The sequence below is a fragment of the Erinaceus europaeus genome, chromosome 9 (assembly GCF_950295315.1).
Source record: "Erinaceus europaeus chromosome 9, mEriEur2.1, whole genome shotgun sequence".
NCBI classification, from domain to species: Eukaryota; Metazoa; Chordata; class Mammalia; order Eulipotyphla; family Erinaceidae; genus Erinaceus; species Erinaceus europaeus.
In genome coordinates, this window is record NC_080170.1 from 28,860,271 (window position 1) to 28,885,341 (window position 25,071).

Sequence of the window (25,071 nt, forward strand, 5' to 3'; positions counted from 1 at the left end):
TCACAAGTGGTGAAACAGGTCTGCAGGTGTCTATCTTTCTCTCCCCCTCTCTGTCTTCCCCTCCTCTCTGCATTTCTCTCTGTCCTATCTAACAACGATGACATCAATAACAACAACAATAATAACTACAACAATAAAACAACAAGGGCAACAAAAGAGAATAAATAAATAAATATTTTAAAAAGAAAGCATTTATCTCACAGGTGAATGTATTCCATTTAACTTGCCAATGATACATTTCATGGCTAGATGTGAGATATATTTCTAGATCTCAGTGAATAGAACAAAGTACCAGGATGTGAATTCATTTGAATTTTTTTTCAAAACAAATCTGGCTGGTTTCAGCTCTGCATACATGCCATTCATTAGCTGATCTCTTAGCTTAAAACTGTTCTTGCTTTCTTTGTGACAGGACTATGTGAGTCCAATTTAATTAGCTAACAATTCACCAACAAATGAGATGCATTTAGTATTTTCCAAGCCAAAATAAAACCCAGAATTTCAAAATATTAGATATTCAAGCTGTAGTAATAGGCACCCAAAATTCTCTATGGGACTAGTTAGCCAACACACTGAAACAAGGGCAAACATGCTATCATGGCATCTCAATAAACACAGGTGTAAAGTGTATCGCCTCACATAATAGCTCATTAACTCACACCTGCACTTCCTTGAAGTAAGTAGCACATCAATTCAATATTTAAACAACTGTGCATGTAACTTGAGCCCTGGATACATTTGCTCCTGCTTTGTTTATATACGTGTTTTCAGCTGTTGTTTAACATTTCCTCATGGTGGTAGGGGGTCCATCAATAAAGGGGAAAGTTGGTTCTTTCTCAAGAATCCAGGAGTCGGGCGGTAGCCAGGCGGTTAAACTTACGTGGCACAAAGCGCAAGGACCAGCGTAAGGATCTGGGTTTGAGCCCCCGGCTCCCCACCTGCAGTGGAGTCACTTCACAGATGGTGAAGCAGGTCTGCAGGTGTCAAAACAAACAAAAAAGAAACAAAACAAGAATCCATGTTCTAAGAAGCTTACAGAAAACAGCCAGAATGTATATGACACAAATAATTAACAAATAAGTGAAGGAAGTGGAATCCACAGATTTCTATATTAAGTGAGTCAACAGTTTATTTTACAAAAATGGGGATGTAAGTTAATGAACACATGCAATAGAAAGTGAAAGGAATTATCTAGTTTATTCAAGTCTTCTGGATCCTACATAGATATGCAGGTTCAACCAGGACAGAGCCACTAGGTAATTGGACTTGGGGACTTGGACAACTGGGGTGAGGATGCTGATTAGGTGACATTGGGGTCAATTCTTTAGTTGTCTCCAAGGAAATAAAAATAGAAAGTAAGCCAAGATAGAGGAGTAATCTTTAGGAACACCAACATTTGAAGTAAACTAACAGGGACCAAAGTGAAAAAGAGTTTCCATTCTTCTCCAGACCTCAAATTAACTTACATAAATACTACAACACTATGAAGGTGACTTTTTACCTTCAAAGTGGAAATGTTATAAACTTTGCAACATGAACATCAAATAACTTCTAAATGTATATTTACATTGTGTATTGAAAAAATACAGGACACAGATTGGCGCTGTTTTTTCATATTGATTCTCTTGTATTCACAGACTCATGATTAATTTGCCAACTGTGGCATTGCCAAATATGGTAAACTAGACAGTAACTGTAATCTTTGGAAACTTGGAATCGTTCTTATTCCCTGAAGGAGTTTTCCATTGCATTAAATCTTTGACTTCTCAGTTCCAGGTTCACTTTCAGTGATGGCGGTAGGAAACCTGTCAGAAATGTCTCTTTTTACTAGATCAAAAGTAAATAAAAGTGTGGCATGGAAAAATAACCCATCAACCTTAAAACCCCTTAGAGTCTGAGAGTAAGACACATTTCTGTTCTTTCTCACTTGCTCTCTTTCTGTGTTCTGATGAGATAATCAATATTTCCTGTCCAAAATGCAATATACTCCAGTCTTAGAAACCCCTCAAGTCTGTATTTAATGTCAAAAAAAATCATGCTCCATATGACAGACGTTTATTTTTTCAGCTTTTATATCTGAAGACTTCATCAACTTTTAATGAGAAAAGAAGTACTAAATAATGTTATCAGTAGCAGAGACTTGAGATGACAATAGTCTTGAATTATAAAGTCTAAATATAAAAAGAAAATGGACCTTGTCACTAATAAATTCAGATAAGCGTATATTTGTATGTGGGGATCAAAAACTAATTTCCCCTATGTTCTCTTTCCAAAGCAGATGACCTTTTTTTTTTCTTGAAATAGAAATTCATCTATTTGACAGACTTGCATGTGAGCACCTGATGTCTCCTGGGCTTTGTTATGGGCTGGGAGCAATACAGGAGATAGATGGGAGTTCTAGCTGAGTGAGAGAAACTCTACATGAAATTGTGGTACTGAAGTTGTAATCTTTCAGTTTCATGCATGCAGACTTTATGGGCAATGTGAAAACTTAACCATCCAGATCACAGACATTTAGACCGAAAGGTAGTTGGATGTCATCTAAGACAGTATTTGGTATTTTATTGACAGTTATTGCAAAAAAAAAAAAAAAAGATTTATCATGCTTATCTGTTCACAGGCATGGTTATTTGTCCAGAATACACTTTAGAATACATAATGTTTCTAATTAGAATTAAGAAGTTCTCATATTTTCTCCTACCCTCAGTGGGGTTTCTTGCATGCCCAAATATGGAAAATCACCAATGTATCTTCTTCAGTTCATTGAGAAGAAAATAATGAGCCCAACAATGAACCTCAACTGCACAAGTCACCCAGCTGGCTAAATTATCTGAATGATCACTAGATTCCATATCTCCTGGTACCCTATGCAGTACATATTTTCTTATGTAATTTACAACCACATAGTTGTAGGCATCTAATTACACACTGTGTATGCAATATTTAGTAGCACTAATCCTCTCTGAAAGGACGCCTAAGAAGAATTCAAAAAGAGGGGAGTCGGGCTGTAGCTCAGCGGGTTAAGCGCAGGTGGCGCAAAGCACAAGGACCGGCATAAGGATCCCGGTTCTAACCCCGGCTCCCCACCTGCAGGGGAGTCGCTTCACAGGTGGTGAAGCAGACCTGCAGGTGTCTGTCTTTCTCTCCTCCTCTCTGTCTTCCCCTCCTCTCTCCATTTCTCTCTGTCCTATCCAACAACGACAACAACAACAACAATAATAACTACAACAATAAAAAAAAACAAGGGCAACAAAAGGGAATAAATAAATAAAATAATAATAAAAAGAAGAATTCAAAAAGAACTATGTAAACAGTTGTTAACCAAAAAAGAGTTAAGTGTCTTTTAAAAATTGATCTCTCTGGAAACGATTTACTTGCTAACAGAATCACTTTTCCCAAATAATTATGGACCTACACTTAGTGTTGCCTAAATTTCCTGCTTGCCAATTAATCTGAATTTAACTATGCATTTCTTTGTGGTTTCTCAAACAGCTCTTTTATTTAGTGTCCTAAAGTGATGGTTCTAGTTATTATTTACAATTGCATAAATGAGTCCCTGCAGCCAGTCCGTGGGAGTTCTTGCCCACTACTAAAATTTCACTATGCAAAAACACTGAAAGGTAATCCTGTGATCACATGAGTCAAAACCCTTTATTACTTTCTCTTAGCCACTTCTTTCTGAGTTCTTTCTTTATTTAAGATCCAAGATATTTTGAACATGTGATCCCAGACATTTGTACTTTATTCCATACATAGTTGTCATAGAAGTCCACAAATACAATTTGAGTCAAAGATCTTAGGTATTCACTATAGCACTTGCATTTAATGACTGCCTGTGTTTCTAGCAGTGATGAAAATGTTATGATCAAATTTTATTTTTGTTGGGAAGGAAAGTGAAGTAATATTTTGCTAGCCAAGCTTAGATACACTAGATGTTTCATACTTCTAGTCTTTTGTTAATACTAGGACTAAAACCACATGCAAGATAAATCTCTTTATACTCTTTTATTTATTTAATTTATTTATTCCCTTTTGTTGCTTTTGTTGTTTTATTGTTGTAGTTATTGTTGTCATCGTTGTTGGATAGGACAGAGAGAAATGGAGAGAGAAGGGGGAAGACAGAGAGGGGGACAGAAAGATAGACACCTGTAGACCTGCTTCACCACTTGTAAAGCGACTCCCCTGCAGGTGGGGAGCCAGGGCTTGAACCGGGATGTTTAGGCTGGTCCTTGTGCTTTGCGCCACCTGCGCTTAAACCACCGTGCCACAGCCTGACTCCCCTTTACACTCTTAATAATCAGTTTTGACTTTCTCTTCTACTATGTTTTGTATTTAGAAAAAAATGGCATTAATTAGTTTGATTTGTATCTACTTCCTAGTCTACAATGGATTAAAAGCAAAAGTATTCTGATAGTAATTGTTTCTCATACGTGTCTCATAGTCTCTTACTTTTCTCCTTTTATTCGCATTAAATTCTCTGTCCTTGATCCTATACCACAAAGTCTTCCAATCTTTCAAGGGACTCAAATGAATCCTTTATGAAAACTTTCTGTTTACCACCTTCTATACAGAAAGAACTGGATTGCGTTTATTTTTCATTTAATATAGCTTGTACTGGTAACTTAGTAATGGCTTACAGAATATGATATTACAGGAGTATACTTCCACATCACACCCACCACCAAAGTTCTGTGCCCCTCCTATGATAACCACCAGAGTTCTCACAAAGACTTGGAGTTTGTTATTTATTTATTTATTTTGAAAATTCATGTGCTTCAATTCTCTATATTCCCCGTATGACTGAAGTCATCCAATAATTCTTTCATCTCCTTATTTAATTCTGCATAATCATCTCTAGCCCCACCTATTTTGTCCTTTATACAACATTGCCTTTAAATTTCAGGGTATATTATATTTAATATACAGTTCATAACTTCTTTTGAAAAATTTTATTATCTTTATTTACTGTATAGAAACAGTCAGAAATCTCAGAAATCGAGAGGGAAGGAATAGATAGAGAGGGAGAGAGATACCTGCAGCACTGCTTCACCACTTGCAAAGCTTTCCCCTGCAGATGGGGACCAGGGACTCAAACCTGGGTCTTTGCACATTGTAACATGTGCGCTCAACCAAGCACACCACCACCTGGCCTGTCAGTCCATAACTTCTTTATCCTGTAATCTTTCAGTGAGCAATTAGATTACTTATGCTCCTTGGCTATTGCAAATAATGCAGCGTATCCCTTTGAATTCGTGTTTTCATGTCCTTTGGGAATATCTATGAATGATGTTGCTGAATAATAATCCATTTATATTTTATTTGTTTGAGCACTCCCCATACTGTTTTCCATAGGGACTGTACCAGTTTGCATTGACACCAGCAATGCAATGAGAGTTCCTTTTCTTCCATATCCTCTTCAACACTTGTCACTTCCTGTCCTGTTGATGTAGGCAGTCTTCTGGGAAGAAGTCATTCCTTTTCAGATTTCCTATTTACTTGTCACCTACTAAATTCTACCTGCTATTTGATGTCTTTGTATCTATGTTGGCTTTGTTAATAGAACAAAGCTGCTTGAAGCCTGAATTGCATTCATTCACCCAGCATTCTCCATTTCTATAATCAGTGCTCTGCTTGTTAAATGACCTCAAATGAGAAGAACATGTGAGTGAATAAGGAGAATAACACAAGCTAACTTGCAAAAAGTTGGTACCTTAGCCGTAGCGTTATTGCAAAGTTTGATTGTTAAGAGCAAGGACCACATTTTCAGTAAGGTGGGAGTTAATGTGGATGAGGAGGCAACACATAATAAGTAAGGACATAGAATGTGTGACAGACTTACTAAATGCTTTGATTTCTTTTTTTTTTTAAGTAAAACTGCATAGACACTTCAGTTTGTTTTTTTTTAATATTTTATTTTATTTATTCCCTTTTGTTGCCCTTGTTGTTTTATTGTTGTAGTTATTATTGTTGTTGTCGTCGTTGTTGGATAGGACAGAGAGAAACGGAGAGAGGAGGGGAAGACAGGGGGAGAGAAAGATAGACACCTGCAGACCTGCTTCACCGCCTGTGAAGCGACTCCCCTGCAGGTGGGGAGCCGGGGTTCGAACCGGGATCCTTATGCCGGTCCTTGTGCTTTGCGCCACCTGCGCTTAACCCGCTGCGCTACAGCTCGACTCCCAATGCTTTGATTTCTTACCACAGTAATTCGCTAAATAACGCTTGGATTCATCCCTAGAATGAGTTTCTCTGTGTTCTACCTTTCATACCTTTTCCTTTCATCTACTTATAATAATTATGGCAAAATGTTAGATTTATTTCTTATTGTATAGCTGATAAATCATTTAAATATAAATCACAATTATTTATACTCAGAACAGACTTGTGAGACAGGTGGCTACTGTTCAAATGAAAAGACTCAGATGGGTAAAACCACTGACTCATTTGTAACTCATGTAAAAAAGTAACAAAAAACTGTGTGACTCCATTGAATCTATTGTAAGAGCTCTGTTGCCAGCACTTACAGAAATTTCAAACTATGTGAAAAAGACCATTTTTGATCCCCCATAGAAGTAGTCAGAGATGTGATGATGCTTATATGCAGGCTGGGAGTATGGATCAACCTGTCAACGCCCATGTTCAATGGGGAAACAATTACAGAAGCCAGACCTTCCACCTTCTGCATCCCACAATGACCTTGGGTCCATACTCCCAGAGGGTTAAAAAACAGGAAAACTGGGAGTCAGCAGCAGGTTAAGAGCATGTGGCGCAAAGTGCAAGAACCAGTATAAGGATCCTGGTTCGACCCCCCAGGGGCCTCCCCACCTGTAGGGGAGTCTCTTCACAGGCAGTGAGGCAGGTTTGCAGGTGTCTATCTTTCTCTCCCCCCTCTGTCTTCCCCTCCTCTCTCCATTTCTCTCTGTCCTATCTAACAACTAACAACGATGACATCAACAACAACAACAATAATAGCTACAACAACAATGAAAAACAACAAGGGCAACAAAAAAGGAAAATAAATAAGTAAATAAATAAATAAAGACTAGGAAAGCTATCAAGGGAGAGCATGGGATACAGAGTTCTGGTGGTGGGAATTGTGTGGAGTTGTACTCCTCTTATCCTATGGTTTTTTCAGTGTTTCCTTTTTTATAAATAAATGAATAAAAAATAAGAAGGGTATCCACTTACCATGAAGAAAAAAAAAAAGATGCGGTCTGTAGCACCCCTGTCCAGCATCACAGAGTAAGCACAGGAGATGGATATGTATAGTTCAGATACCAGCTTGTTTTGTTGACTGACTGATCCCAAATCAGTTACCTCCCCCTCCTTCTCCACCTGAGGATCTGAAATGCAGAGTCTAAAAGAGATTTTTCTAGGGCCCTGCCTAATAGCGAAATGAGTGCTAATAGATGAAACTGTAGTGATATTTGAAATGTACCCTTGTGAAGTAGAAAACTGTTCTTTCCAAATCTCTTTAGACGCCAGAAAATTTTATAGATAAGTGCATTTAAATGAGTCATTTTCAAACTGTGTTTTGGCATGTCAAAATCTATACTAATTATAGTAATTTGTGTGAGTTAATTACCAAGCTATAGAATTATGCTAATACTAAGGTTCAGGTCAACTGAGTTACTTTATATTAATTAAAACAACAAGTCTCTGGTCATATAGTCACACTCTTCATTGCTTGCTCCTTGTATGACATATACAAAAAACTCAAAAAAGGGCCAGGTGGTGATGCACCTGGTTAAGCACTCACATTACAGTGTGCAAGGACTCAGGTTCAAGCCCCTGGTTCCCACCTGCAGGGGGAAAGCTTCACAAGGGGTGAAGCAGAGCTGTAGTTGTCTTTCTGTCTCTTTTCCTGTATATCTCCCCTGGCCTATCTAATAATAAATAAATAATATATAATAATAAATATATAATAATATAAATATATGAATATATTAAAATGTATCAATATATAAATATAATAAAGAAATCTCTAATAATAAATCTAAAATAGATAAAAAATGAAATCTTAAAAACAAACATGCAGAAATATTGCCTGATGATGCTCTAAAAGAGTCAAGGAAGTCAAAACCACTGGAGCCCTTAGGGGAAAAAAACCCTCAAACAAGAGAGCAGCTAACTCACACATGTAAGCATCACCAAATCTCTACCTACTTTAGTGGGGCATCAAAAAACATAATTTTGTATGGTTGAAATTACTGTGAGAGCTGGCAAGATAGCGCATTTGGATAGTGTGCTCTTTTGCCGTGTGCACGATCCAGGTTCAAGCCCAGTCCCCATTGCATTAAAGGAAGCTTTGTAACACTATCGACTCCCCATATCACACCCTGTACGTCTCTGTCTTACTCTTTCTTTTATTTTGTTATTTACACTTTTATTATTGATATTATTCATTTACAAGATTATGAGAAAATAAGAGTATCACTCTACCACAACATTCTCACCACCAAAGTTCTGTGCCCTCATCCCTAAAGAATAACCATCATTAAAAACAAAAAAAAAAAGAATAACTATCATCGTTCTCGAAAGGTCTAAGATACAGGTTGACTACTTTTTCCTCTTTCTCTTCCTTCCTTCTTTTTTCTCTCTCTTTTTCTCTTTTATTCTTCATTTTTTGAAAGTTCATGTGTTTCAAGTCTCTGTATTCAACATATGAATGAAACCATCTGACAGTTGTCTTTCACTTCCTTGCTTACTTCACCACACATAATCACTTGCAGTTGTATCATTTTGTCCCCAAAGAACACAAGACTGCTTTTTAAATTTTACTGAGTAGTACTCTATTGAGTATATGTACCGTAATGTCTTTATTCAGTCATCTGTTGATGGCAATTTGGGTTGTTTCCATATTTTTGCTATTGTGACAAATGTTTACTCTTTCTATCTAAAAAAAATAAAAATAAAAAAAATCATCCTGGAGTGGTGAGACCCTGAAGATGATCTCTGACCTCTCCAAAACCACCTTAAGGGCTAGAGAGTCAGCTTGATGGTTATGCAAAAGACTTTCATGCCTGAGGCTCTGAGGTCCCAGGTTCATTCCCCAGCACCAATATAAGCCAGAGTTGAGCAATGCTCTGGTCTCTCACTCTCTGTGTGTTTCTGTCTTATTAAAAATAAATGAATAAATAAAGTATTCATATTGCCAAGCACAAGGACCTGAGATTGAGCCCCCACTCCCCACCTGCATAGTGTTCACTTCAGTAGCAGTGAAGCTGGACTGCAGATCTCTATCTTTCTCTCCCTCTTTATCTCCTCGTCCTCTCTCAATTTCTCTCTGTTCAGTCTAATAAAAAAATAGAAAATGAAATAAGGAAAAAGGAAAAAATTGGCTGCCAGGAGCAGTGGATTCATAGTACTGGCACTGAGCCCCAGTGGTGACCCTGGAAGTAAAAAAAATAAATAAAAAGGAAAGAAAAGAAAGCCACCTTCAAACATTTGTGGATGTTCTCGTACATACAAGTAAGCATATAGACTATTAAAAAATTGGATCTCCATTCCGTTACTTTCAAGGTGATCTTGAATAAATTAGTTTCTTACTTGTTACACAAGGATAGGAATGTTTATTCATTTATTCAACAAATACTCACTAATGCTTACCTTGTGCTCCTCTGGCAATGCTCCATGATTTAGGGGCCGGTGAATCCCTCTGAACTCAGTGCGCTTTCTATTGCAAAGCAGGAAGGCAGATAATATACAAATATATAAAATGTTAAGTGAGGGGAGCCCGGGTAGTTGCGTAGTGGGTTAAGCTCACATGGGGAAAAGTGCAAGGACCTGAGTAAGCATCCTGGTTCTAGATCCTGGCTCCCCATCTGCAGGGAGGTCACTTCACAAGTGGTGAAGCAGGTCTGAAGGTGTCTATCTTTCTCGCCCCCTCTCTGTCTTCCTGTCCTCTCTCCATTTCTCTCTGTCCTATCCAACAACGACAGCAATAATAATAACAACAACAATAACAAGGGGAACGAAAGGGAAAAAATATTGTTGTTAGGAGCAGTGGATTTGTAGTGCAGGCATCGAGTCCCGGCAATAACTCTGGCAGCAAAAAAAAGAAAAAAAGAAAAAAGAAAAAAAAGAAAGGAAAAGTTAAGTGATAGTAAATAATATGAAAAAATAAAGTAAAATAAAAGAGTATAGCAAGAGATCATTTTATAGAGGACATTGATAAATTCTGCTGATAGTATAAGAAAAAAAGGGAACCATATTGATACCCTGAAAAGTGCTTTCCAAACAATGGGAATCAAAAGTGCCAGAGTCCTATGGTGAAATATGCTTGGCAAGAATTGTGTGCATTAAGGATGTCGGGAATGTGAGTAGAAATTGAGATCAGAAGGCTTGAAAAATGGGTGTTAGAGGGTAGAAGTGTTGGGAAGTAGCTGTGTTTGGTGTAAATTTCAAAGGACAAGCGAATGCAACTGGTACTGTGGCATGAGAGATGAAGTAGAAGGTGAACCCAATATCCTGCCCTCAGCAGTAGGAAGAATGGAGATGCTATTGCTGAGAAAGAAAATGGTATGAGGGGCTGGATACTCAGTGTGAGACTGCCGTGGCTTAATAAATCAATGCAATTAGTAATGATGCAAATGAAGTCAGTGTGTCCTTAATAGATGTCCGGCCAATCTTACTCCCTTCTTAACTCTTTATAACATTACTTTGTTATATCTTGTTTTCAGAATGCATTTATGCTATGCCTATCTACCATCCCCCTCTTACTCAGTAGTCTGCAGTTCAATATAGTGTGAAAATTCTTCCACTGTAAGGAAGGGTCACATAAACTTCACCCAGAAAAGTTTCCTACAGACTACAGAGTCAGCAGAGATAGATAAATTACTTTTTCTAAGTAGAAAAAAAAAAAAACTATCTGATACCAAACCACATGCATGGCAGTCCTTCTTGTGTCTCAAAGTGCTTGAAGTGTTTCAGTAGACTAAAAGTTTCCCTGGTATTCATTGTTTTTTAATAGAAAATCTGTGAAGAGTAAAATACAATATTTTACAAATATTTTTCTTAGAATGCCTGGAGAAAGGCTAAGAAATGAAAAACTTATACCAAAATCTGTAGAAATGTTTACTGATATGTATTGTTTGAAAATAATTCCTGTTTTGCCTAAATTTTGAAATAGAATTTAAAAATTAAATAAGAAACGTAAATATGATGTGCATGTCTAGTATGAATGTCTTAGCACTTTTCTATCTGAATGTAGCCCCCCAAATAACCAATATATAAATAGAATCATGAAGCTCATATATTTAAAAATACGCTTGGTTCTTTAAGATTCTTTATTATGTATTCATTTTAAATGTCTGCATTCAGTTCACATATCTCTATGCTCTTAAGAATCATCAGCATTTAATTTATGAGTGTTCTTAATGGAAAAGATTCTGCTGCTTAAAATTCAATTCAATCGCCTTAGTCTGAGTTGAGGAATACTTACATCTTCTGTTTTTCCCTAAGTCCTCTTCTATGCTCAATTTCCAATAATTAATTGAATCTTTTATCCCAGGTATAACACAATTCACACCACCTCCCCACCCCATCCCAGTGGCAATAACACAGAGAATAACAGGGCCCAGGGACAACACATTTGTCCTGTGGTTGCTATTCTGTCCCTGGGAAATATCAAGTATCTATACGACTTTATGTAGTCAATAAGCTTCTGAGGACCAACTGTAAAAGGAAGCTCACAGCCGATCAGCTTCCCTTCCTAGAGTGTGTGCCATGGATGTGTTCATTAGCTTACTTAACAGCAGAAAGCAAGAATACACAGCTCTGCCAAGAGACAAACAAGGGCCTCTTTCTTACTTGATAATAAGGAGCATTGGCATAGGCAACCAAACCCTTGTATATGTCTCAGGTTTGTAACTCATGGTTTTTCATACTAAACTATGGTGTGACGGCAACCACTTGAGGTACACAGTGGAAAGCAAATGTCTGACTCAATATGCTAACTTTTAATATCAGATACAGCAAAGTACTCACTCCTGGCTCCAAGACTCTCCAGAGTTGACTATGCAGTCTTCTGTTCAAGTGTTTCCAAGTATAACATTCCTAATTCATGGTTAGGGGATCCTTTATCCTAGGAATATTCTATCCAATACAGTTTTTTAGGCTTATTGCTGTATGCTCATATTTTTTTTTCTTTTCTTGTATGCTCATATTTAAAGTAAGTAGCAAGGGTTAGTCAGACTTCATTATCCAGGTGATTATTAGCAATTTAAATTACTGGCACTGAATCCATTTGCTAGCTGGGACCGCCCTATCCTTTGACTTTGGTGGAAGAGAAAATTGGTTGTGACTGGTATGTTTTTGAATTTCAGGAATAGTCGCTGTTCTCTTCTGTGGAGTCACACAGGCTCATTATACCTACAACAATCTGTCACTGGATTCCAAAATAAGGACTAAACAGGTAAAAAAATCATTCACTACAGGCTTTGTCTTTCTTCTCTTATAATGGTTATGAAGCAATTCTGGCAGTATACTAGGAAAGAATTTCATTAGTGAAAGCAGAAAGTATGCTTAAGGCTTCATTATAGGTTGGATATTTATAGACTTTTTTTTCCTTTCAGGATAACCATTAACAATTCTCTTGGTAAGCAAAAATATCGTTATAATAGTCTCGCTCTCCTGAGAGGTGATAGGTATACTGTCAGTCTTGAAGATGAAAGACCTACAGGCAGTAATAATTCATAGTCACTTATATCAGAAAAGCATTATAAGGCATGCGAGATTGTGGAGGGAGGGAGGAAGGGAGAGAGAGAGAGAGAGAGAGAATGGAATGAAGAAGAATAAGGCAGTAATCTCTGGTCCCTAATTGGGTGCTTTTGCTTTCCAGTAAATTCAACTACTAGCTGTCACACAGCACAGAATGCATCTCCCATATGCCAAAACACCAGTGCTGGAATATTTGCACATGGACCCCCATAGATTCCTTCCACAAACAGCTTTAGCTCAGGAACTCTGTGTCAAATACTGTGCTAGGTGCTGGAAATAAAAGGTCAGATAGTATTTCACCCTGCCTTCATGAGGCTCATTACCAAGTATGCTGATATAGATGTAATCAACATGTAATAAACAGTTATCCATAGTGTGACAAGTAATGTGATAGAAATAGCTGCACAAGGGGATAGGAAGTGAGTGGCGCACCTGGTTGAGCTCAGGTATGCAAGGACCCGGTTTGAGCCCCTGGTTTCCATCCGCAGGAGGAAAGCTTTGCAATTGATGAAGCAGTGCTACAGGTGTCTCTTTGTCTCTCTGCCTTTCTGTCTCCCCCTTCCCTCTTGATTTCTGGCTGTCTCTACCCAATAAATAAAGATAATAAAAAAAATAAAAATAAACTATCTGCCCAAGGTGTTTGAAGAGTACTCAACGGTGCATTCTCCTATAACTGGGAATATGAAGATGAGGAAAAGTTTTCAGAGGCAAAAACTCTGAAACAAGTTAATTTAGTGAAGCTATGAGATCTAGCACTTCTTCCTGTCTGTATAGAAGATAGGAAGGTGGCATGAAGATATTTGAAGCCAAGGTTATAGGATGGACCATAGCATCGTGAAGAGGTTGAATGAAGCACTATAAGTAATTCTGTGTGGCTATTGAGTGGGGGTAAAGCTGATCAGTGAAACTATAGATATAACCAGACATCAGAATGTAACAGGATTTCCACATCCTGTGAAGTTTAGACTTTATCGTAAAGGTAATGGAGTGGTGGTGGGGAGAGTGATTTGAAAAGTAGAAATGTATGATGTCTTTGTTCTGGAACCTGTAAATTTGTGGTTAAAGTGTCAATATACTTAGTTCTTTTTAAGGGCAATGAAGGAGAATGTTTAATTTCTCTTTTCTCTTAACTTCTGGTCATTTTCTGAAAATCCTTGGTGCTCTTTGATTTATAGACACATTGTCCTAATATCTAGCTTTATATTCACATACATATATCTTTCTAAATTTCCTCTTTATATAAGGACTTCAGTCTGTCATATTTTTTTTAATTTTTTATATATTTATTTATTTATTTATTTTCCCTTTTGTTGCCCTTGTTTTATTGTTGTTATTGCTGTCATTTTTGGATAGGACAGAGAGTAATGGAGAGAGGCAGGGAGGACAGAGAGGGGGAGAGAATGACAGACACCTGCAGACCTGCTTCACAACCTGTGAAGTGACTCCCCTGCAGGTGGCGAGCCCGGGGCTCAAACCAGGATCCTTAAGCTGGTCCTTGCACTTCATGCCATGTGTGCTTAAACTGCTGCAGTACCGCTTGACTCCCCAGTCTGTCATATTAGATCAGAGGTCTACTCTACTCCAGTATAACCACATCTTAACTACTTACAAATTACTTCCAAATGTGGTAAAATCTTGAGTTATTGGGAATTAAAATCTTAATATATAAATCTGGGCAGAACATACTCAAGTCATTACAGGAAGACATTGTTGTGTCTTAGGAAGAGTAATTTGAGGATAATTAGAATTTCACATTAGAAATATCACTTTGGTAGATAAGAGGAACATAGATCAATTGACACTTGAATCAGTTAATTTTTACTGTATAACAACCACACTACAGCAGTGGCATTAACAATAGACATTTATCATACATCTGTAAGATTCAGTTATTTTGAGCTACACTGCAGAGGGTAGCTGTGCTTATCTCAACTGGGCTAATTTCATATGCCTATAAATTTGCTGAAACTCTAGGCTAGGGTTGACTGGATTGCCTTATATCTATTTTTTTGCTTGTATGTAAGACTATTCCTTGTATGTAAGACTATTCCAAACCCAGCTTGCATCACATTTCCTAAAAGTCTTATAATCCAGGAAGAAAAAAATGCTTGACTGAGCCCAAGGTCAAGAGGTTTACCAAGTCACCAGCCACATAGGGACAGAGTTACAAATTTATCTGGCAAGAAGCATGTGTGTGGGGAATTAAGAACTGGGCCAAATGGTTGCAACTACTCCAAAATGCAAGTAGAGATAGAATTTATAATGAGACTAATGATGATGAGGACATCTGATGTTATCTTGGGCAGTGGAAATAGGGAAGGCCAAAGTGACATCTAAGTAAAGCCTGTAATTGGCCAGGAGTTCCTGGCAGGAGGTTTTGAAAACTTGCCTTGAAACTCTTTAATGCCTATAGCTTCATTTTAGCTACAACTCAACTGGAATTGTAGCTATTTATTATCTACCCAGTACTCTGATAGATCACCTTTCCCCTATAACCATGAAAGGAATTATAAGTTACAATTAACAAGAATTGTAAGGACTCCTCCTGCTTTCCTTTAAAAAAAAATGTACAAAATAACTGATACCAAATACCTAGAAACTCTAGTATATAATCTTCTAGGAACATTTTAATTATGGGACTGTCATCACTCTCTGGAGCTTAAGGGGAAATATCTTGGGGTGTTTTTTCCGACCTTGTCTGGTTCTCTGAGCATTTGTATTCTGGGAAGCTGAACTCTGTTTAGGGACTTACACTTTTAAGTCATGCTATCTAGACTGCTCAGCAGAACATCAAAGATAACTCATCTCCTGGCGAGACAGCAGCTCAGTACCTAGGGGAAAGAAAGCCAAAATCAGTGCCCCATAGCCCTCTGTTCTTTCTCTGAGTGGCTTGACAAGCACTCCCTGATAGACTGCCAGCATCTGTCTTTACAGCACTCTCCTTTAAGGAAGGAGATGTTTACAAGTTCATTCTTTAATATCTATATAATTGCATCCCTGCTTCCTTGCCACCCCTTTCCATCAATTGCCTTCTTTCCTGTGTGCCCAGTTCATAGTAGAGACTTAATGAATAAATGCAAATTTTCCTCCCACTCCTTTTCTCACTTCTCTTTTAGAAGCTATCATTTTCTATTCCCTTTTTCTCTCATAATATGTGAATGCATTGAATATATACACATATTCCTCATATACTCCTCAGTATGGAATATAAAGTCTAACATCGCTATCCTGAGAGAGATGAGATCAAGCCCTTTAATTAATGTCAAGATCTAAGGTCCCTTGCCTTTGCCTACACCAGTATAGCAGTGTTTAAACTCCAAATGCAAAAGCAAGTATAAGTCGTGAGGAAATGTTGAGGCCAACTGTTATAGATGTAGCTACTATTTCCTCTCCAAATTTGGGGAGATGATTCCTGGTAACAGACCATAGTGTCTTCCACTGCATCTCTCCTGGCTCTGGAGAAGCAGCACTGTGAAGCCAACTTGCCTCTCCAGGACTGTTTAATGGGAATAAAGGAACTCTTAGGGAAACCATGAAAATAAATGTTATGTTATAAAATTAAAAAAATATATGGTTTATAAAGAAATTGTATTCATTTATTAATGTATTCATGGAATGTGCCCAAACCAGCTAATTTAAGTGTTACATAGAGATTCAAAGAGGTCTGAAAATTATATCTTTTTATTGGTTTAATAATTAAAGTGTCTTCTTTACAGGAGTCTTTTCACCTTACCATGTATTTTATAACTGATAATAACTGGAGGTAGGTGAATTTATGTGCACTCGCACTTGTGAAAAATATATAAGATCACTAATGTGCTAGACAGAAATTGGCATAATAGAGACACTGATACTGTTACTCAGAGTACTGTTTTATGAAACAGTATTTGAACGTATTCAACCATCCCTGTCCTTAGACTTGGGGTGGTTTGCTTGCTTTACATGTCTGTATCCAATAGAGATAGAAATGGTAAGCCCTAAAAACTGGAAACTGCTAAAGATACTCAAGATAAAAAATAGCACACATAGGGGGTTGGGTGGTAGCACAGCGGGTTAAATGTACATGGCACAAAGTGCAAGGACCGGCTTAAGGATCCCTGTTCAACCCCCAGCCCACCTGCAGGGGGTCGCTTCACAAGCAGTGAAGCAGGTCTGCAGGTATCTATCATTCTCTCCTCCTCTCTGTCTTCCCCTCCTCTCTCGATTTCTCTCTGCCCTGTCCAACAACAACAACAGCTATAACAACAATAAAAACCACAACAAGGGCAACAAAATGGGGAAAATAGCCTCTAGGAGCAGTGATTTCATAGTGTAGGCACCGAACCCCAGCAATAACCCTGGAGGCAAAAAAACAACAACAACAACAAAAAAAAATAGCACACAGTGGTATATGATCCTAAAGGTCTTTCCCTAAATCATTCAGAAGATTGCATAGAGACATCAGTCACATTCAAGACCGCAGTCACATAGCTCCTAACCTATTGCCCAGCCCCTTCATGCCTTGTACTTCTATCCCACAGGCAAGTCTGAAAGTTAGTTAGTAATCTGGACCTAAATTCAGCGTCTCCATCAGTTGCCTTTACTTTAGCAGAAACTTACTTGCAAAACTATGTACTTTCATTACATCCCTTTAAAACAGAATTTCTCCTTTCCTTCCCTACCTAAAAAATATTTCCAACAGATACATATGGGCATATAATATTAATTTTAATGATTAACATTTGTTACGCATTATATCCTTTATTTTCTACTTACCTTTCTACCTAAGAGGTAAGTCTTATTATCACTGATTACCTTTATTCATTCAACTAATAATTTTCAAGAGGCTACATTGTGCCAACAACTGTTCAAGGTGCTGGGATACAAGAGTGAATAAAAAAAAAAAGATTTTTCTCCTAGAGATTTAAAGTAATCAAAACAAGAAAAAAATGCATAGAACATTTGTAGGTAAATCATGCTAATAATAAGACAGAGAATAGGTCTAAGAGTATATAGATGGGGAACAATGACTACAGTTTTAGATAGGATGTCCAGAGAAAACCACAATGAGAGGATAAAAAAGTAAAAGAAGAAGGTATGTGGATATTTGAGTCAGAGCTATCTAGAAACTTGAATGGCAGATATAAATTTTTCCTGAGGCAGTGACCACTGTGACCAAGATGGAGAAAACCAGAGGAGAAACTAAGAGGCACTCTCAGAAGAGTGACAAGAGATGTGTCCTGGATAGGCCATTAGAAGACAGCATGGCTTAAGATGGTTTACATTTTGAAAGTGCTGCTTGGTAATTGGAGAAGACTGCAAAATAGCAGGTTTGGGAAATAAGTGTGAAGTTAGTACTTCGGGCTTGTGTATTACTCAGTCAAAGAGAGATGTTGTAAGGTCAATTAGGCATAGAATTTTGAAGTTCAAGTGAGATGTCTGTATTAAAAGTATAATGTTGAGAGTCAGTATGTTAGAGGTGCTATTGAAGAAACATGAAAGTGAATAAGATCTTTAAGGAATTAACAGAATAGGGGTTCAAAAACCAAGCCTTCTCAGACTCCATTGGTGAGAGATCAAGAACCATCAAAAGACAGTATGGGAAGTGGTAGAGAGAAACAAAGTATGGTAAGGCTGGTGAGACAGCATAATGGTTCTGCAAAAGACTTTCATACCTGAGGCTCTGAGGTCCCAGGCTCAATCCCTAGCACCACCATAAACCAGAGCTAAGCAGTGCTATGGTCTCTCTCTCCCTCTCTCTGTATCTCTCTTTCATTAAAATAAATCAAATAATCCTTAAAAAATAAAGGAAATATGTTGTGTGAACATGAAATGCAAAAGGAACACAATGAATTTGATAGGTAAAACTAGAAGGTTAACTACAGTGGAAAACCTGAGTTTCATTGGTAGAATTGATAAGAACCCTACTGGAGTGGCAGAGTAGATGTTTGATTTTAATGGGTTCAAGAGGGAATGTTAGACAAGTTGGAAAGTACTGTGTACACTAACAAAACTTTCACAGGAGTATTGCTATGACATGAAGCAGAAAAATGAGAGATGATAGAGGAAGAATTGAGGTCTGAGGAAAATCTACTTATTTTTAAGGTGAAGGAATAATAATACAGTATTTTTGTATACTGATGGAAATAATATAAAAAACAGAAGACAATGTTTTAGAGAATTTTCCCTGGCAGGCGACAAAGGCAAATTTGAATTTGAACTTTTTTTAAAGAAACTTTTTGAAAAAAAATTTTCCCTTTTATTGTCCTTGTTGTTTATCATTATTGTTGTTGTTACTCCTGCCGTTGTTGTTGGATAGGACAAAGAAAAGATGAGAGAGGAGGATAAGACAGAAAGGGGAGAGAAAGACAGATACCTGCAGACCTGCTTCACGGTCTGTGAAGTGACTCCCTGCAGGTAGAGAGCCAGGGGTTCAAACCGGGATGTTTTAGTTGGTCCTTGTGCTTTGCACCATGTGTGCTTAACCTGCTGCGCCACCACCAAGCTCCTTTGAACTTGAATTTTTTTACTTCACAGACTAGAAGATGGTGATAACAATTGCAGGGCTTAGTGACAGTTATTCAGTAAACATTGAATGGGTGGACAGATTAGTGAATGAATGAGTATCTTCATCATACTTGAAACAATTCAGACAAACCCTTATCTTCACTTCTTTTTTTAACTTTTTTTATTTAATTTTTTATTTATAAAAAGGAAACATTAACTAAACCAAAGGATAAGAGGGGTACAACTTCATAGTTCTTCATAGAAGTTTCGCATGATTTTCCAGATTTCTGTGGTGTCAGTTGTGATATCTCCTCTATTATTTACAATTCTATTTATTTGAGCCTTCTCCCCCCCCTTTTTTTTAAGAGAGTCTGGCTAGAGGTTTGTCATTCTTGTTAAATTTTTCAAAGAACCAATATTTTGGCTTCATTGATCTTTTGTATGGTTCTCTTATTTTTTATGTTGTTTATTTCTACTCTAATTTTAGTGATTTCCATCCTTCTGGTTGCTTTAGGATTCCTTTATTCCTCTTCCTCTAAGTCCTTAAGGCTTGAATTAAGGTAGTTTATGTGAGCTTTTTCTTGTTCTCTAATATGTGATTGTATGGCTATGAGTTTCCCTCTCAATACTGCTTTAGCTGTGTCCCAAATATTTTGATAGGTTGTGTCTTCATTTTCATTTGTTTCCAGGAACATTTGAATTTCTTGCTTGAGTGCCTTTCTCACCCAGTGGTTCTTAAGCCGCATGTTGTTGAGTTTCCAAATTCTGTGTCTTTTAGTAATTTTTTGTTTGTTGTTAAATGTTGAAAATTCTGTGACTTTTAGTAATTTTCTGCTTGTTGTTTAATGTTAGCTTTACTCCACTGTTGTCTGAGAAGATATTTGGGGTGATTTCAATACTCTTGAATTAGTTGATACTGTCTTTGTGGCCTAACATGTGGTCTGCATTGAGTATGTGCTGTATGGATTTGAAAAGAAGGTATATTCCAATTTTTGGGGGGGTGAAGAAATCATAAAATGTCCAGGAGGTCTAGTCTGTCCATCTCTTCATTTAATTCTCTTGTTTCTTTGCTGATTCTCTGCTTCGTTGATCTAAGTGTGAGAGTGGGGTGTTAAAATCTCCCACTATTATTGTATTACTATTGATGTATTTTTGTAGTTCTTTCAGTAGATGTTTGATGTAATTAGATGGGCCCTCATTAGGTGCATACATGTTAATAATTGTTAAATCTTCTTGGTTGACTGATCCTCTAATCATTATATAATGGCCTTGCCTATCTTTTGTAACTATTTAATTTAAAGTCTTTTGTGTCAGAGTTGTGAATGGCTGTTCCTGCCCTTTTTTGTGGTCCATTAACCTGTAGGATAGTTTTCTATCCCTTCACTTTAAGCCTGTGCTTGATTTGTTGGGTCAGATGGGATTCTTGTAAGCAGCGTATGGTTGGTTTGTGTTTCCTGGTTCACCTTCCCACTCTGTGCCTTTTAATGGGTAAGTTTAAGCCATTGACATTTATTGATATTATGGATTTATTGTCTTATAGTGCCATTATTATACAATTTTTTATTTGCTCTGTTATATGGCAAGTATTATGGTGATGTTCTTGTTTATAAGAGATCTTTTAGAACCTCTTTCAGGGCAGGCTTGGTGATGGTTGCCTCCTTTAACTGTTGTCTGTCTCAGAAGATTTTGATCCCTCCATCTAGTCTGAATGAAAGTCTAGCGGGATATATTATCCTTGGTTGAAACCCTTTTTCATTCAGGGCTCAGTAGATATCTTGCCATTCTCTTTTGGGTTTTAGAGTTTGAGTGGAGAAGTCTGCTTTTAATCTTATGGGTTTTCTCCTGTATGTGACTTTTTGTTTTTCTCTTGCAGCCTTTCAGATCCTTCTTATCCTTACTTCTTTCCATTGTAACTATGATGTGTCTTGGTGTCTTCAGGTCTGGGTTGATTCTGTTTGGAACTCTGTGGGTATCTTGATTCTTAATGTCCTTTCAGCTTTCAGTTCTCTAATTGCCTCAAGGTAGCTTGTGTTTTCCTTGAGGGTATGTTGTTTCCCTAATTCTAATATCCCTTTCCTCCATAGTTCTCTTCATTTATGTGATTATTAGGTTTATTATTGCTTACATACTTTTCTTATCTATGATTTGTTATGACTGATTTGGAGTTTCTTCTGGGCACCTGTCTTGATTCATTGTGGTAGTAATTTTATTTGCTCTTGATTTAGCCATTTTCTTTTTATTGATTTGTCTTTTATATTTCTGTTTTGTCATTCTTCAGTTGTGATTTGAGTACAAGCCACAGTATATTAATAACTTTATGACAAATGTAGTCTCCCAACCTCAGAAATTACAACAGTAGTAACTTAAGCAAGTATTGATGCAGTTCAACCAATACCAGTTAGCCAAATAACACCTCCAGTCCAAGAAAAAATAGCAACCAAATCCAAAAGAAAAAGAAAGAGAAAGGAAAAAAGGGAAAGCAAGAATAAACGATTATGCAAATCTACTGTACACTGTAAATTCTAGGGATAGCAAGAGGAGAAAGGGAACTAGAGAAGACACACACACATACACACACACAGAGTCCACTCTGAGTCAGATTTCTTTCTTAGAATCATTCACAAATGAGTATCAGTAAATTCAGAAATCAAAAGAAGGAGGAAGAAAAGAAGACAAGAACAAGAGAAAGTGAAAGAAAAAAGAGCAGTGAAAGGAAAGAGGGTTTTTATTTATTTATTTACTTTTTGGATTAGCTAGGAGGAGGGACAAAGGAGAGTGGAGGGAAGAGGTAATGAGAAACAAGTTCCTCTCACACTGGATAGGACCTAACATTGGAGAAAACAACAGCATTTAATTTTTGTCAACCTAAAGAAAGAGAGGGCAAAAGGGACACATGTATATAATAATAGTAATAATAAAATAGAATAGAGTAAAGAACCCTAACAGTCAGTCTAAAGCATGGACCACTCCTGATCAGGTAGCCTGAGCAAATATAGCCAATTGTAAGACAAGACGTAGCCAAGAAAAAAAAAAAAAAAAAAAAAAAAAAAACAACCTCCAGCTAGTCTTTCCCAGGCAGGGGTGAGGCTCTGATTGGTCAGGCATTTTGTCACTCAAATAGAGCTCCAGCCACTTAAAAAAAAAAAAAAAAAAAAGAGAAGGAAAACAAAAAGGGAAAAGGTTTGGAATGACACCCCTGTTGAGCCATGAATCTTGGTAAGGAAAGTAGCTCAACGGGGAGCTTTCTAGGAGAGGCTCTCCAGCCCCTGGGAGCTTCTGAGGTGGTAGGGGAGGGGTGAGCTTCAGAAATCATCAAAAGATTTCCTTTCTTTTACCCCCTGGCCTCCATTTTCCAACCCAAGAGTGGTCTCACCCTTAGGACCCCTTATTTACCCTCCTGCTGTCAGCCCAGCATCCTAGTCTATCCAGAGAATCCCTGGTCACAATCTTCTGCTTGTTGGAGCTCACTACCAGCCACTGCTTGCAAGTCATCATCTTGACTCTACCCCCCCATCTTCAAGTCTATCACCTTTGAAAGCCTATCAATTTCAGAGCATTTATTATTATTATTATTATTATTTTACTAAAATGCACCTTGAGATGGAAATGGGAGTTTCCATCCTTTCATTTATGAAAAACTAGATTTTTTTACTAGCATTTATAAGCAAATAATGACATTTTTATTTTATCACATTCTTTTCAGATGCTTATTTTATTTCATTCCCTTCAGATGATATTTTGAGTGTTTATCACCATTGAATGGAAAAACAGTGGTGCAAATTCAAATTTAAATGTCTGATTAAAAAAGAGACAGTGGGAGCTAAATTAGTTGTGATATGCGTGACTTGGTAAGAAAATTTATGAAAAAAAATCTAAAATGTTGGAAAGGTCAGATGAATGGTAGGAAGATCACTTGACTGAAAATCTAGAAATCTGGAATTTCCTTCTATCTCTATCTATGACTAGTGGTAGAGTCTTATATTAATTCAGCACCTATAAACTCAAATTTTCTCATCTGTAATATGGATGAATGAATTATATGGGTTTTGATGGTCATTCTCAAAACCTGAATTCTGTGACTTGATAGAATATAACATAATGCATACTGGCCGAGACTATCTGCTAGAACTGTATAAAAAGCTTTCTAAGGTTAAGCAAATATATAACAAAACAGACATGAATACATCCCTTACCTTTGCAGTTGATGAACCCAAAGTTAACATCCCAGTCTTGACAAATCCCAGTCTCGAAGAAATTATGTAAAATCAGTCTGGTAATTGGTTCTATATTAGTTTTAAAACTGATTAGAAATGTCAGAATAAGCACTCCTTTCACCAAAATCAATCAGTCAACCAGTCAACCAATCAGTAAAAGTCAAAGTGTATGAGAGTATTGCACAGTGAGGGCTAGGTACTTCTAGAAAAAAACCACTTCTAAGTAAGTGGTTGCAATGGCATTTTTTAAAGTCTATCTGCATTTTGGGATTGGAGGGTACTTTTTTATATTGCCAAGGCTAAGTCTCAGAATCTAAATTAGGGTCTTCTCAGTTTTTAAATTCAAGTGTGAATGAGGTAAACTAGACAGTACATGGCTGCATGACAGGCACCATGCCGGAAGTCAGGGGCAGTGACAAATACATGCATGGACACAGAAGGGTACAAATGTGTCATGGGAACTAGGAGACTCAATCACTTTCAGTTGTCAAGGTATTCATGAGAAGTTGTGGTTTTACATATTTATGATAGGAATAAGGATTATTAGGTTATCATGCAGATTTCCTGGGGATATAAACAAAGAGAATAGGAAATGCAAAAAAGCATAAAACAGAGAAAAAGCTTGACAAGTCACAGAAACAAAGAGGTAGCACACTGAGACAGGACCCCAGGTAGCCTTAGGTAAGTAGTTAGGGTGTCTTTGGGCAGCCTGTATGTAGTGAAGAGCAGAAAAGGGAAGGGAGTAGTGCCGACTGAACTGAGAATTAAAATGTACAGGTGAGTCCAAGTGGACCCTTTAGTGTTTCACTGTGTTACTTTTAGGAGAATGTAGTCTTCAAGGGTAATAACTGCTTAGAGGCTTTTAGGCAAAGGAATGATAATAGTAATCATATTTGTGCATTATAGAGATTATGATGCCAGTGTAGTCAGAGAAATTCACAGAAATAGTTGTATAGAAAAGAGGTTAATTAACTTGAAAGCAACTCAAGTTGGAAGCCTCGTGAAAGAAAACTTCAAAAAAAGGGGGGGAGGGGCCGGGCAGTGGTGCATCTGGTTAAGCACACACATTACAGTGTGCAAGGATCCAGGTTCAAGCCCCTGGTCCCCACCTGCAGGGGAAAAGCTTCACAAGTGCTGAAGCAGGCCTATAAGTGTCTCTCTGTCTCTCTCCCTCTCTATATCCCCCTGCCTTCTCAATTTATCTCGGTCTCTATTCAATAATAAATAAATAAATTTAAAAAAAAAGAAAAAGGGGATAGTCTTATACTGAGTATAATTAGGGTGGACTAATTGTCTATACATATTTAGGAGTTTTCAGGGGGGAGTCATGCATATTTATGTGGAGGAACTGTAAGCATGTTCAGTAGAGAACCATATAATGATATATGAAAATGGCAGCATTTCTAGAAGGGCCCCATTGAGCATTACTGACCAACCCTGCCTGGCTCTGGGTCTGGCTTGTTTATCAACAAGGTTCTATCTTGGTCAGATCAAAGTGGAAAGGATGTAGCAGTATGTATGTGGTCTGGAGAGGGTTTTTCACTACAAACCTCTAGTCTTTTTTTTTTTTTTTTTGCTTATTTTAACCCCAGAGTCCATTGCAGCCTTATTGCAGAAAGGAAGGGCTGCAAGGAGTAAGAGAGTTTTGACAGTA

The 25,071-nt window shown here is 37.4% G+C and overlaps 1 protein-coding gene across 1 annotated transcript in view; it reads left to right on the top strand.

Annotated features, from left to right (window-relative positions):
- The window catches only part of SLC9A9 (solute carrier family 9 member A9), a 706,212-nt gene that overhangs the window by 368,054 nt on the left and 313,087 nt on the right, over positions 1-25,071 (top strand). Inside the window, exon 9 of the mRNA XM_060197560.1 lies at positions 12,324-12,412. Within this exon, the coding sequence (XP_060053543.1) occupies positions 12,324-12,412 (89 nt within the window). The remainder of the gene's footprint in view (positions 1-12,323; positions 12,413-25,071) is intronic.